Source organism: Camellia sinensis, chromosome 9 (genome assembly GCF_055761805.1).
Source record: "Camellia sinensis isolate YWXY chromosome 9, ASM5576180v1, whole genome shotgun sequence".
Taxonomy (NCBI): domain Eukaryota; kingdom Viridiplantae; phylum Streptophyta; class Magnoliopsida; order Ericales; family Theaceae; genus Camellia; species Camellia sinensis.
The window spans coordinates 32,707,025-32,722,500 of NC_138969.1; the positions used below are offsets into that span (position 1 = coordinate 32,707,025).

The window sequence follows — 15,476 nt, forward strand, 5'->3', positions numbered from 1 at the left end:
ACTATCAAGTCCTAAGTCTCCATCCTAATCCCCTCCTAAGGCATATTTTAATCCGAAAGAGATTATGAATCATCTCTTCATCTCTCAAAACAATCACAACATTAGTAAGTCTTACTTCCATCTCAATCTTAACCCTCTCTATCCCCAAAACAAATGGGGCCAGGGCATGTTTAGCCAACGATTATTTTAGTTAATTATTTTATAGAAAGTCTTGTATAAAAATAAAGAGAAAATTTTGATTAAGTATTTTAACTTGTAATTATTTTAATCAAAAAATCATCACCCTAAATAAGGCCTAAACATATGCGAGTTAAGATTTTGAAACAAAAGACCATGTTAATAAAGAGGGGAACCCAATCGGCTATCACGAGGCCAGAGCCTGTGGAGATGTGATGACACCACACATCTTCTTTTTCTAAGCTCAAAAAATAAATAAATAAAAATATTAATCATTTACCTCTATCAACCTGTCTAGTGCACCAAAATTTGCCCTAGGTTTTGGCAAGATTTTCAAGTTCGGGCTTCAACATTATCTCGGGGACCTGGGGATTCACCCATAGCCCTGATTTAATCTCAACCATCAAAACATTCACATTACTTAGCATTTGATTGTTGATTTATATGAATTTAAAAAAATTTATAAGAAAAGATAGGTGGTGTACCTCATAGGCATGGGAGTGCCAAAGTTTTTGTTCATCAGGTGGTAGTGTTTCAAAAATGCGGTGTGATATTATGTATTCAACCCCTATACATAAAATTACCAACACCACATAACCTTTGTTAAATAAGATCAAATGGTTTATAAAGCATCATTAATGCCAATAATGAGTATGCTCCTAAAAGAATATATGCGATGCCTATAAATGAAAATATCACTGACAATAAATAATCTCTTAACATATTTTTCAGATTTTGAAAAAACAAAAAAAAATCACTTTTCCCTTTAAACTATTATATTTAATTATCAATTTAAACAAGGAAAAATTAATCTAAAATCCCTCTTTTACTTTTAGTAATGGAAAAAGTCCACAATATTATTTTGTAATGTCTAAGGTCCCTCAACCCCTATACCTATATATCACAGAGAAATTTGATTCTCTCGTATCAAACCTCATCTCTGTCTTTCTTCATCTGCCGTCGCTACTCGATCTGCCATCGCCACCACTTATTGCCGTCGTGCTTCTCTCACTCTCATGTTGCCGATCTCCTTTATCTCTCTCTCTCTCTCTCTCTCTCTCTTCTTCATCTTCTCTTTCGGAACCCGCTTTAAAAATCGAAACCCGAACACTTCAGAGGGAAGTCAAGTGCTTGCGACTGAACATCACCAGATATATTTTGCTGCTGACCAGGCACTCTAACTACCTCAGGGATTATTCTCTTTCTTCCATTAGGGCGTCTATATTCTCTTTGTTTCACAAGACTAGACATCCGAGCAGTAGCTTCCACTTTATTTAACGCATCGACACTAGGTCCTCCACTCTTCTTACCATCATCAACTTGCGATTCAGAAGCCTTCATGGCAACCTCCAAATGAGTAGAATATTTTTTAGGCATCTGGTTTTGTGGGACATCTGCTGTCACTTTTTTTGTTTGTGGTTTTTTTTGCCGAGGCTACTTCAAGCAGCAACTATGCTAGGCTTTCTACTAAATTTGCCTGTTGCCCCCCTCTAACATCACCATAGCGATTTCTCTTCAACTCATCCAATTCAGCATCAGTTAGCCTCTAACCAAGTTCTTTCTCCTCAAAGTGAAAAGTAGCCATTGTCCTATCCAAGGAGCATGCAAATAGTGAGTACCCATCAAGACTCCTGTTCCAAAGAGTGAGTACCCATCAAGACTCCTGTTCCAAAGAGTGAGTACCCATCAGGACTCCTGTTCCAAAGAATAATAAATAAATAAGTTGAATTTATCAGGCAGGCAAAAGAGAATTTAGATTAAAAAATATACTAACCAATATCATCAAGTTACATAATGAAGAGCTATTTTGACAATTGAATAACTAACTAACCAGGATAAATCCATGACACTTTGAGTAAAGAAATGCTTGGCCACAAAGAGGGGACGAGGACTTGCAGTTGTCCAAACAGTTATAGTGCGATCCTGACTACTAATTGCAATAATATTATATGGCCGTGCTTCTTTGCCTCCTGTCTTAGAAGTTCCATTGGTAGTATTTAGTTCTAATATGCTTTGGTTGTTAGCTAGTGCTTTTGAGGTGTTTCTCTGTTTGTAAGTTTGATGTTCAATTTTCTCTGGATTGTTGTTTGAATGTCTTACAGTGTAGAGAAAATTGGTCAAAATAAAAATGGTGATTGTTCAATTTTCTCTGGCTTGATCAAAAACACAGAGATAAATTTTGAGCAAACTAGAGAAAATTGGTCAAAAACACAGAGAAATTCTCTGGGAAGCCCAGAGAAATTGGAGAGAAAATCTCTGGGAGGTCCAGAGAAAATCTCTGTGTTATTTATAATGATATACAAACACACTTTCTAAACCCATTTTCTAGACTCAATGTGTAAGTGATATAATTGGTTGATGAGTAGAATAGGTATGAGAGTGTTATTTATAATATCATAATTGATTGTCACATCATTGGCTTAAAAATTAGGTCTAATTTTTTATCTTAAATAGCAATGCCTTATATATATATATATATATATATATTGTCTTTACATGGTTTACTCATTCACATTAGAAACCCCCCAAAACAAGGTGGATTTTTGGTTGCAATATTCACAATCCTAAACTTAAATTAAAAAAGAAAAAAAAAAGTGAGTTAGTGCACGAAGCTCTCACTAAAATATAGAATAAATTAAAATGTTTAAGAGTTGGCCTCTTGCCAAGAATTTGGTGCAAAGAGGGAAAAACTAGGAAATATTTTAGAGGAATTAGTTAGTTTTTGCTAAGCATTTGAAAATTTTTGGTGGCCCATGTTTGACAATATTGTATGATATAAATGAAAAGCTCCTCATTTATAATTTTAGCTAAACCCTTGTTCTTATTCCATGAGTGAGTGTTACATGCATTACAATTGAATTTTATAAACAGGTTGGTGCAGAGATCCTTGCAATTCCTGCAGTGACACAAGAATCTGGATTTCTAGCCTCCGCGGTCATAGATTTCTGTGAGTACATGACTCAGCTCTTGATTAAAGTAACAATTCTCTCTCTAAATAGATTTCTCATCCACTTAATTTTTTATGCCTTGTTTAATTTTTTTTGCGGTGTTCAATTTTCTCTGGATAGATAGAGGGGTTTAAATGTTGATCCAGAGAAATTTGATGTTAGTCCAAAGAAATTTGAATATTAGTCTGGAGAAATTTGTGAAAGGTTCAAGGGTTTTTGATGTTAGTCCAGAGATCCATAGAAATTTGAATGTTAGTCCAGAGAAATTTGAAAAAGGTTCAAGGGTTTTTGATGTTAGTCCAGAGATCCAAAGAAATTTGATGTTAATCCAGAGAAATTTGAATGTTAGTCCAGAGAAATTAATCCAAAGAAATTTGAATGTTCAAGGTCTTGAACCCAGAGAAATTCCAAAGATTGCTTTGTATGTTGAATTCATTATGAATATAGACATAAATATGGTTATTGGATCAAGTCTCTTTTTGTAGTATAAGAAAAATGTTGGATCAAATCATTGAAGCCATCAAACTGCAGGCAATACAAGTGAATTTCTCTGGTTGGAGGGGATTTTCTCTGGGATTGAGTAAATTTCTTTGGGGTGGAGAGAGAAATTTCTCTGGGTTGAATCCAGAGAAATTCTTTGGTGAGATTTTCTCTGTGATGTGTATAGAGAAATTTGAAATTTTCTCTGTGATGTGTCCAGAGAAATTTGGAATTTTCTCTGTGATTTGTCCAGAGAAATTCTCTGGATCGAATTTTTTTTGAATCGATGTTGAGGGACCTTAAATATTATGAAAATATTAAGTGTCCTTTATGCTATAAAATCTTAATACCAGGGACCTTAAAAAAAAATCACTTTTAACAATTATTCCATTAATTCATTTTATCCTAATCAATTAATATTTTTTTTTTCAAAACATCATTTCCACTTACACATGCCTGAACTAATATTAAGCTACCATGCGATAAAAAAAAAACCAAGCAATTGTTTTACAAATGTTCACCAAAACATAAAATATAACCAATTATAACAAGCTTTTACTTTTGAATACAATCACAATAATATTGTGCAAGATCAATATGTCAGATGTTACTTGTCTTTCTCATCTAAACAAAAAAAAAAAAAAAAGGCACAAAACCCAAAATAAAATATAAAAAAAAATAAAAATAGCTGCTAACAACTGTGATATTCTGCAATAAAATATTAAAAAATCGTAGCCATGGGTGAACGAATACATTGCCTCTTGCCATGTGTTGAATATCAAGGACACTTTGTGAACCTGTTAGTCTCTTTGTTTAGGTTATTCGGTGCTCTACAAATACATTACTCTTTCCCAAAATGAGGAAAAAGTTAAAATGAGACAAAATGTTGTTGAAAATTTGTCAAGAAAATATGTTTGAAATTGTCAAAAAAAAGTTTAAAATTCCTTCTTATTCATACTAATTTTTGTAATTTTTCTATAGAAGATCAAAAAAAAAAGAAAAAAAAAAATCATAAATATATTTATTTTTCTCATCTTATACTTTGATCAAAACTTCACTTTTCGAAAAGACTCATCCTGTGATATAAGATCATGTTAGTATGAATTTAATCAACATTAATTATCAATTAACACAATAAATTATAATTAAATTGAAATTAATCATAAACTAATATCACAAAAATCATAATTTGGACATTTGATCTTTTCTGGAGTATGTACTGTAAGAAAGAGAAACTGTATCCGATCCATCTAATGGTGACATTCAGACCTAGACATTAGGTCAAGTAAAGGAACATTTTCATCTCTGAGGCCAACTCTTAATCTCCCATAACAATGCGACAAGAAAACTAAAACATTTCCCCTGTCAATTTCATCACTTTGATCACCATTATTCTTCAATGTATACAACATTGTTTTACATATTAGTCAAGCATACCACAAACTCAAAACTGAAAAGCCCTACCCAAATGTATCATTTGGTTTCATAGGTGGTTGTTTAGCAACTTTCAGATTTCCGATGTGAGACTCAACACAAGAGTCAAAGTCGTTACAAAAAAAGAACATTTTTACTCCATCCATTGATTCGAATAATAGAAAACCAAAAAAGAGATGAAAACAAAAGAAACTAACAAAAAGAATTATAACAATAATAATCAAAACTAATGTACAGAAGAACAAGAACAACTGTGCAAAAAGAATGTGACAATGCACTACTGAGACGAGTTGACAGAAAAAAAAAAGGTTTTATCAGTAGTTCAATAAGGAATACTTCACGCGTAACACAATCTTTCCCTTGTCTACACCTAGCTTAGCCCCCGTAACCAACCAATGACCAGGAACGTCTTGTGGGCCCTTCGACATTTCTGTCATGTCCACAATTTTTGCCAGTTTGCTAATCTGGCTTGAACTGTCTCCTCTTTTATCATCAGCGCTTCTCTCGCTCGATGTAGAAGCATTAGTGGAAGTGTTGGAGGGGCTGTGATCCCATACAGATCGCCTTATTGTACATCCAGGTACCTTGGAGAACAGAAGTTTGAGGTGTAAGACACTTCGGGCTCCAAAATCCCAAACACCGAGTTGAGCCCCGGTGACGATGTGAACGCCAGAGAGATCACCAATGCAAGTCTCGGTGTGCTCAATGGGTGAGCTGCTGACATGGGAAAAGTTCTTCCACTTGATCGGCTCGAACCAACGGCTGTCCTGCTCCTCAGGACCTTGCCATTTGGGTGCGCCTATGGCCATGTGTGAGTCCCAGTGAGGTTGAAGGATTTTGGGAAGAGAAGCTAAGTGCTGTAAGTGGATAGCAAGTCGATTGTGCTTGCTGCCTTCTAGGCTGAGTCTAAGTCCAGTGACTGGCTTACGCCCAACTGTTACCTGCAATATCATGAGCACGTTTAGACACAGAAAAAGAAAGAGATCTTTATGTATGCTATCATTGTGGTACGTGGAATGGGAATGTAGTATGCCACATGCTCTAAAATGTGATACAAAAGGAGTAGATTTGTATAGATTACACTATAAGAATTTGAGATACTTCTAAAGCAACTTTCTTTTAGCAATCTCCAATAAAATGTAGTTTCTTTGAAATCCTTTTTTTTTTTTTTTTCTTTTTATATGTTTTGTCCTATCAAAACTTCACCCACATTCGAATTTAGCTCATTATTATCCATATTTTTTAACCAAGGAAACCTGTAGGAAATATATTGAAAAAACCTTTTTGGATTGGTTTAGACTGCTAAATTTATTGTTTGGAACAGAAGTGTATCATATTTTGAAACGTATGTTTCTAAATGTAATTCACTAGGATATTAGCATTTTTTGACAACACTAGCTGGGAAAGACCTTGGCCAAGAAGAAGAAAATTCATATAAACCTATAAGATATTTCACATGCATGTTGACATTCAACTTTTTTTTTTTTTCCAACCCATTTTCTATCAGCACAGATGAAAATGACTTTAGAGTAAGATACATCACAGCCCATTTTGAAACTAAAAGTCATCGGTCCCATTGCACATGAATTAATACATTTCAAAGTATTCCAAGTCATAACTCCAAATCAAACTCAACAACATGGAATAGGGAACCATGTAAATACCTGATCGGGACTTATATAAAGTTTGGGACCCATCAAACTGAACTGAAGGGATGGGCAAACAGGCTCCTTCCTTTGAAGGTTATTTTGTTCTGGAGCCCAAACTCGAGCAATTTGAAATTCCAGGAAAAACTGCAAATCTTCAATTGGGGGCTTGTCTAATAAAGACAATTAATAGACAATCAGATACAATTTATGAAGAGAGATGAAAGCATGTTCAATACATATATTACATATTCGAAACAATAAATACAATCTTCAAAACAACCCTTAAATGTGAGTACTGTATAGGATATTAACACCTCTCAGAAATTGACTCTTATTTAACTTTTTAGAAAGACCCTAAGCATCAAGGCAATACTAACACAATCCATTAACCATAAAAAAAATAAAAATAAGATTCAAGTCGATAATAAACTAAACCTAGTCCATTGTCAATGAGGAAAAAAACATGGCTAGATTTTACCCAGCTTATTTGCAGATATTACTAAAAAAATTTTGAAAAAACCAAAAAAACAAAAAGTATGCCCAGTTTAGTTCCCATCAAAAGGAGTCTGTGGGTAGATATTACTATAACTCAAAAATAGATATATATATATCCACTACAAAATTGGGTGCAACTATTGAATTCCAAATACCTGTTAACTTAGGTCATAGGTTTCATAAAAATATTTGTTCCAATCAATTATTAGGAGTAGTATAAATAATACATAAATACAGCTAAACATTTTCTACAATAGCAAAGCAAGAGGAATCTCACAGTATTGAGGGATGAGTTTACTCTTGAGGATTATATATACTGCATTTTGATGGTAATATATGTAAATTCATTTTTTCTTGCTACGTAGAAATGAGTTTAGAATGAGATTGCAGGTAGACAGAATCTTTTTCATTATTTAGCTCCTCATACTGCTGTCTGGTTGTGTTTTTGTTTTGTGTTTCCTTTTTTCGGAAAAAATAAATGGAGAAAATGTCATGTTAGGTGAGATCTACACCTCAATTGCAATATATCCAAAACGAATGATGAAGAGATCTACAGCTCAAATTAACAGCACAGATAATCGTTAAATGAGATCTTACACTCCAAATACAACTCAATTGCACGAGCCAAATACTTTATTCCAGGTACCCCTTCAAGCAGAGAAACAATAGGAGTAAATGTCATGTTAATCACATCTGGTGCTGTTTGTACAGTCTCCTCCCACTTGCTATAGCTCTGCTCAAGATCATCACCTCCTCTTCTTCTAAAAATGACTGTAACATCCTGCATCAACAAATTAATCTTTCAGACTTTTATGCTTCTTTCCCCCTAGCAGAGGAAATGTTGGGAGAAAACAGGATGCAAATCAGAAGAAAAGATGCCTTCCCTAAGGTTAAGTTTGGATGATAATAATATTGAGGGGAATGGGAATGTGATTTTAGGTTCCCATGATTCTAGTGCTTGGAAGGGATCAGGAATAGGAAAGTAACTCCTGATTATTTATTTCACGAGGAATCACATTCCCAATCCAAATAAGAATCCAATTCCGCCACTTCCCAATGAGAATCTCGCATTCTTGAAGGAAAGCTATCCATTTAAAAGTTAAAAAAAAAGAAAAGAAAGGCCCCCCTAAAGAAATCAAACGCTTGAATAGTATTGACATGAGAACTTAATTACTAGAAATTGCATTATTAGTATTGAGATACCCATTCCCTCTCCAGATTCATGTCATCCAAGCATAGCCTAAAAGTAATTTCCAGAATGAGACGCAATACAAACAGTAAACATTGCCATATTTCCACAGTGAATGACAGAGTGACTAATGGATCAAATCATCCATAGAAGTAAGGCTTAATCGTAAAATAAATTTTTTGAAGAACAATTGAACAGTACCACCATACTGACCTTGTCCTTATATTTTAAGGGGGCAACGGACTGGTTTTTCGAATCTGAAAACCTCTGATCTCCAATGTCTTTCACATAATTCTCAATGTCCATTGCTGACAAAGGAGATGACTGATGCTGCCTGATATAAACTACATCTCTTCCACCAATCGTTGCAGAAGTAACAATATGGGTGCCATAATTTTCAATAAAGCTGAAAACAGGAAACTAACAGTCAGAAGCCAGACGATTTAGAACCATTCAACAGAAACAGAATTTTGGAGGCATATCATCTGCAACCAGAGCATAATGGATCTCTGTGTTGTGAAATTTTTAGGCCCTATCATCCTAGTGTAAGTATGATTTTGTCAAAAGTAAAGCACTGTAATTTTCCTTTTTTCTTGTCTAATAATTTTCTTTTATTGCCAATCCAAAAAAAAAAAAAAAGCACTATAGTTGGTATTTGCAAAAATTTCCCAAAATGGCAGAGGATACAAGTGACATCCATCTTCAAAGGGTAACACATTTGAATTTTAATATGACTACTCCTAGAGTGTCTCAGAGTAGCTAAAACACGGTGGCGCAAAAATATATAGCGATGAAGCCCCAGAACAAAAGCACAGATCACGATTAACCATAACATTTGATCAAAGATTAAATTGCATATGGACCAGACCCAGGAGAAATTTGGCACTACCTTGTTGGATTCTTTTAACCCCTATTGGTCTATTATGTTGACACATTAATGTTGTGTTTGGTTGAGAGATTTGGAGAAGAATTTGGAAAGGGAAAGGGAAAAGGTGTGTGAAACTAGGTGAAATGTAGGTATATTTTATTCACATTTCACCAAACTTTTCTCTTTCCCTTTCCAAATCCCTCCTCAAATCCTCCAATCAAACACAGCGCAAAGGCTATTGATACACTTTAAACTGGATAACCACTTCCAAAGCAAAAGTCAAAAATTTCCCTTCCAGAAGATCAAAAACATCATAAATAAGTACATACATGATGAATTGTATACCTTGCCAAGGATGCAGGATCCCACGAGTAAGGAACAGCACGCTTGACTTCCTCATTCAATATTAAATCTGGTTTTGCTAATTTAACCATATATAGGGGGATCACATGTCCGATCATTGCAAGAGATTTTGTAACCACTGCGTCAAGTTGCCAGGAACCAGTGAAATTGAACATGGCATTAAAGCTTCCGAGTGGAATATGTCCTGAAATACCTGACTTCTCATTGAATTCTTTTGCCATCTGAAATCTCACATATATAAGGTGTTACATTAAAAATGCGGACTGGTCACTGGAGTAAATTTCAATTTCAAAGGTAATAGACTATCATTAATGAGGAGAAAGTAAAATAAAACATAAATGCAGATATATACTTCAAAGTACAAATGACGGTCACATTGACCAATCAAGAATCAGGAAGTAGTAGACAAAAAAACTAAGGCATAAAAAAACTCAGGCCTGACCTTACAAGAGAGAGTACCCAACAAATGAAGCCTGAAGAAATCAAATTAACACTTAAATTCTCATTCATTTCTTATTGATCTGACCTTGTCCATGTGAGTTGGTTTGAAAGATCAATTAATCTTAAAGGCCATAGATTCTCATTTATACTGAGAATTCTCCAAATGCTCCAACCAGATCCAGGCAACATGGAGGAAAAGAACCCTCATGATCAAACAGCCATTCTTCCAGCCCTAGTCACAGGATCCTTTGAGTTATCCATTTTTAGTCCATCTTCTTAACCAACCAGAGCATGACCGTTTCTTAAGCTTTTAACTATAGAGTGTCTATTTGACTCAAGCTCAGCCTTGAGCCTTGAGCCTTGAGCCTTGAGTTGGTGGATAGACAATTCTTCAAATGAGTAGTGTAGTCAAGAATCAGGAGCAACAAAACCTTTAAGGCAAGGTGTGCCCTAGCAAATGCCTTGGCAATATGTAGTTGGTATATAAGCTTAACTTCATTCAACAGTGTGGGAACATGTAAAATAGTACAACTACGGCAGGTTATATAATGTCAGGGAGCCATTTCAAAGTTGAAGCCTTGGCATCGAGTGGCCAAAATTAGGCAAATGGCGTCGACTGGTGGTAGTAACTCAAGCAGATGTTCACAGAACAGGAGTAATGAGGTGAGTAGATCGTCACAGAGCAGGAACATAACAAATATCTAAAATTTCTCAAGATTTCCGTGGACTAGGAGACAGGATTCAGAAACCAATAGGAAGAATCACTTTTAGAATATTTTAGCTAAACATACCTGTCTTACCGAGGAGCCAAAAGTAAATTAAAAACTTTGCCTAGCCAATGTCCCCTCTCAGATGCAAGATTTTCTACCCAAATCCTTATTGCCTCGGACTACCAAGAAATTAGCGATAAAAGTTGGAACTTGACCGTATAAGATGGAAGTGCCTTTCAAGGAATAACAATTTTTATGCAACAGGCCAAAGACCAAATTGACAAACTAAAAAGTAACTGCTTCAAATTGTAGAGACTAAAGCTAAATGAGAAGCATGGGTCTGAAGAATGTTCCCAAAAAATATTCTCCATTAATTTTACACTGAAAAAATTATGAAAGCCCTTTCTCAAACTAAAAAAGTAATAGCAAGCATTGCACATTGAAAAGCACCCCACCCATGTTGCCCAAAGTACCTAGAAAAGATTGAGATCGAGACAATTAGCGATATAACTTTAGCAAGTGGTTGTCACTGACTGGAAGAGCTTCTACCAAATCAAGCAAGGAGCAAACAATGCATAAATGACCCTCTCATTTTCAGGATTGCTCATAAGTTGATCTCCTTCTCAAGAAACTACATTTGCATTCACCTTTTCATGAGTTGTTAGCCTTGTCTAGCATGTCAAGAACAGATATAACTTGAATGGATCATGAAAAAATCATAATACCAAACAAATTGACAATTTTGAGATTGAAACAAGGAAATTGGACCAATAAAAATGCTCAACAGAAGCACTTTTACTGCCTGAATAAATTCAATAAAAAAGGATAGGAAAGAAAGAAATGAAAAAAACAAATAAAATAGAAGAAGAAGAGAGGGAGAGATGGTAATGATGATAGCGCCAAAGATACTCAGAAGAGGAAGGTGCACAACCCACCAGACATCCTCACCAATCTCTAATTCTCGAAACATTTTGCACCACCATCCAACAAACTAGGCAAATGGAAGATATTCTTGCAGAAGAATTTCCAACAACCGCAATCATTTTGCACAGTTGTTCAGGAAGTACCACAATGACTTTTTTGCTCTTCAGAAATCTCAAAACCATTTCTTCAAATACTTATTCTAAGCTCACACATTGGACAAGCCTAACCTATATACCCACATAGGAAAGCAGAACAGGTCTTAAAAGAGTGAACGATCCTTCCTCATCTTGCCTCCACCCAGACCATATCTTGAACTTCCTCAATTTCAATTGCAGCAGGAACCAGAGTCTTAAAAGGGAGATAGTAGGTTAGGATGTTAGCAAAGGCTCATAATATTCAGCAATCGTGCCTCCCAAAAGATTTCCGCTCACTGCAATAACCGCTGTCACGCTTTCCAAAAGACACAACTGAATGGTTATCCTATATTAACCCGTATAAATAATCCCAATAGAATTTTTCTCTAAATTCATATGATCACCAGTGACCCCATCAAAATGCAATTAAGGTTCATAATCGTCCACATACTCAACACCTTAATCATTTAGTACAATTGATAACCAAGACTCTGAGGTCGAAACAGAATGCGAATACAAATCCAAATCAAAACCCAATACAAAGATCAGGATCAAAAGAACATATCATACTCAATAAAGAGTCCCTAAATCTAAAGCCGCAAAGTAAAAATAATAATCACTACCAAAAAAAAAAATTTACAAGTGCAAATGATCAGCTACAACATTGTCTTTTCAATTTTTTAAACATACCCAAAAAATTGTTTCAGTGCCAGACCCTAACCAAATCAAGAAAACAAAAAACCCAGCAATAAAAATCACCAATCTCAACAAACCACAGAATTGAAGAACTAAAACACACCCAGATAAGGAAAAACAAAATCCCAGCAAAAACAAGCCCAGAATTGAAGAACTAAAACAAACCCACATAAAGATTTGAGAACCCGACCAAGAAAACAAAAACCCAGAAATCAAACAGATCAGAAACCCACCTCATGGAAGCTACAGACAGGAATAGCCACAGGGGGGGTCCTCTTCCCTCTAGACCACTCAATATCAACGGAGACATTTGGGACAACAAGCCCATCAGAGACTACAAGATCTTCAGTATGTTCTTCATCAAGGTGAACCAAACGAGACCCAGGAGTTCCTTTACAATACAAAAGCCTGATATCAGAAGTCACATCAAAGCCTCGACCCAGTGCTTGGATTGAGTTACAGAGAGTGGTGAGAAGAGCATCAGAGATTAAACTCTTCCTTGTTGTTGATGATGATTGTTGTTCTTCTTCTTCTTCCATTGATGGATCTTTCATTGGGAAGAGAGAGAAGAAGAGAGATGGGTTTGGTGGGATGTCTGTTTCAGAGTGATGGTATACATTGCACACAAAGGTTGGAGTAGTTTTGATTTGATTTTTTGGGGGTTTGGTTTGGTTTGGTTTGGTTTGGTGGGGTTGAAGTTGGACTTTGGACTTTGTTGATTATTTGTTGTTCGTAGAAAAGAGAGGATTTTGACTGTAATAATGGCTATGAAACGCGTTGTCTTTGTGGATGATTCGGAGTTGACTGGTCTTCGATTCAGATGCTTGAAACTATCCTCTCTGTCGACATGTTCCAACCATGTCTAGAGCCTCTCTAGCCCACCATTGTGCTCGGTTTCGTTGTTTATCTAGCCATGAATCCTCTACTTTAAATTTTTGTGTAGGAGCTTATTATTGAATAGATTTTGGGACAATTAATAATATTTTTTATCAAATATTATTAAAAAAAAATTATTAATTATTAATTTTTAGTGTTAGTTTGAAATTTTATCATAAAAAATAGGACAAATTACAAACACTCCCTCGAGATTTGGTAAAAATACAGATTCTCCCATAAGATTTGAGAAATTACATGACACCCCCTGAAATTTATATTTTCATAACAAATTGTCTCTTGAGGTTTTTATTTTTATACAAATTCCCCCATAATTTTTCCTAATTTGTTATGAAAATTTGATCTTCAGGGGGCAATTTATAATTTCTCAAACTTCAGGGAGGAACCTGTATTTTTACCAAACCTTGAGGGAATGTTTGTAATTTGCCCTTATTACCAATTATAAGTTTTAATGATAATTTAAAAAAATCGTCACAAAAAAATATCACTAATATTTAACTTTTAACAATAGTTTAAAAAATTCGTTAAAAAAGTTACTACTTGTAAGCTTTACAAATAATTTATAAAAATCGTGATAAAAAAAAGTCATTAATTATTAATTTTTAGTAACATATGTAAAAAATATTACAAAAAATTATTTTTAGCGACAATTTTACTAAAACTTATTTTTAATAGAACTTAATGAGAATTAAATTCAACTATTAAGCGCTCGTTTGGCCAACATTTTAGGACTAAAAAAGCAAAAAAAACAAAATAACTTACATAAGCCAATAAGATAAAATATCACTTTTTACCCATAATCATTATACTTTTTTTTTTTTTACAAAAGTAAAAAAAGTCCCAAAACAAAAACCAAACGAGACTAAAAAAATCACGCTAAAAAAGTCTCAGGCTAAAAAAGTTGGCTATATTAGCCAATGCCGAACAACCCCTTAGACTTATTGGTGGTTTACTCGTAAATTTTTTCATGATTATGTGAAATAATAATAATTAAATGTCATTTTTTACTTATTTGAAAATTATTTTTAGAGCCATGATAGAGACCCCTTTTAATCACCACCCCCACAAACCCCACAGACAAGTGGCGGGTGGTGATTGGAGGAGCAGGAAAAAAAAGAAAAAAAAAAAATATAACCAATGAGAGAGAGAGGGGGTCGAAGGGGGTGGGGAAAAAGGGGGCATGAAACATTTTTGTTATTTTTATTAATTTTATAATTATTTTAACATTTTTACTTGTTTGTAAAATGCTTTTTAAACCAAGTAATAAATAATGTTTCAAGATATTTGTTAACATTTGCTTTTTTATTCTATTTTTATTATACCAAGAGTTTTTAAATTTGTACATTTTTTTAAGGATAAATTATAAATAATCTTTTAAGATATGCTTAAAATATTAATTACATTACTCCTTAAAATTTCTAATCACAGATTTTTTTCTTTTTTATATTAATTGATCATTAAATCAAACATTCACCAACCCCATCCTTCCCAAAACCCTCTTCGTTCACTCCTACCACTTCTTCGACCGCCACTTCCAACACCACCTTAGCCCTTCATTATTTTCCCATATCTCACCCTAACCCTTTTCATCCAAATCCTACAACCACCGCCACATTAGGCCTTACCCCTAACCCCTTCACATTTTTTCCATGGTCACTACTATTATCATTGCATTACCTAGGGGTGTAAATTAGGCTTGACTCAGCCCACCCAGGCCTCAACTCTGCCCGGTCCATGCCGGGCCTCCCGGGCTTCTGTCAAAATTCAGGTCGGGTCAGGCTGACTCATGGGCCAGACAATTTGGCCAAGGCCAAGAGGGTATTTAGGCCTTGGGCGGGCTTAGACCTAGGCCTAAGCTCGGGCTTAAGCCGTGCTTGGACAGGCTTAAACATTTTTTCTATTTTTTTCTCAAAATTTTATTTTTTTCCACTAAAAATGATATTGGACCTTGGGTAGGTCGGGTCTTGGGCCGGCCTTTGAGTGGGCTTTTGATGGGTTGAGCCATGAGCCGGGCCAAGCTTCAAAATGATAGTCCAGGTCCAGGGTCTCGAGCTAGGCTAGGGCCCGGGCCACC

General features: G+C 35.0%; 1 protein-coding gene across 1 annotated transcript; it reads right to left on the reverse strand.

Annotated features, from left to right (window-relative positions):
* Nucleotides 1-5,232: 5,232 nt before the first annotated feature.
* Nucleotides 5,233-13,456, reverse strand: CAD1 (MAC/Perforin domain-containing protein). Its single transcript, XM_082886496.1, has 6 exons — nt 12,742-13,456; nt 9,586-9,824; nt 8,586-8,778; nt 7,781-7,964; nt 6,704-6,858; nt 5,233-5,980 (listed from the first exon to the last, which is right to left on the reverse strand). Exons 1-6 carry the CDS (start codon nt 13,060-13,062, stop codon nt 5,354-5,356), a joined length of 1,719 nt encoding a protein of 572 aa, XP_082742622.1. The 5' UTR covers nt 13,063-13,456; the 3' UTR covers nt 5,233-5,353.
* Nucleotides 13,457-15,476: the final 2,020 nt, after the last annotated feature.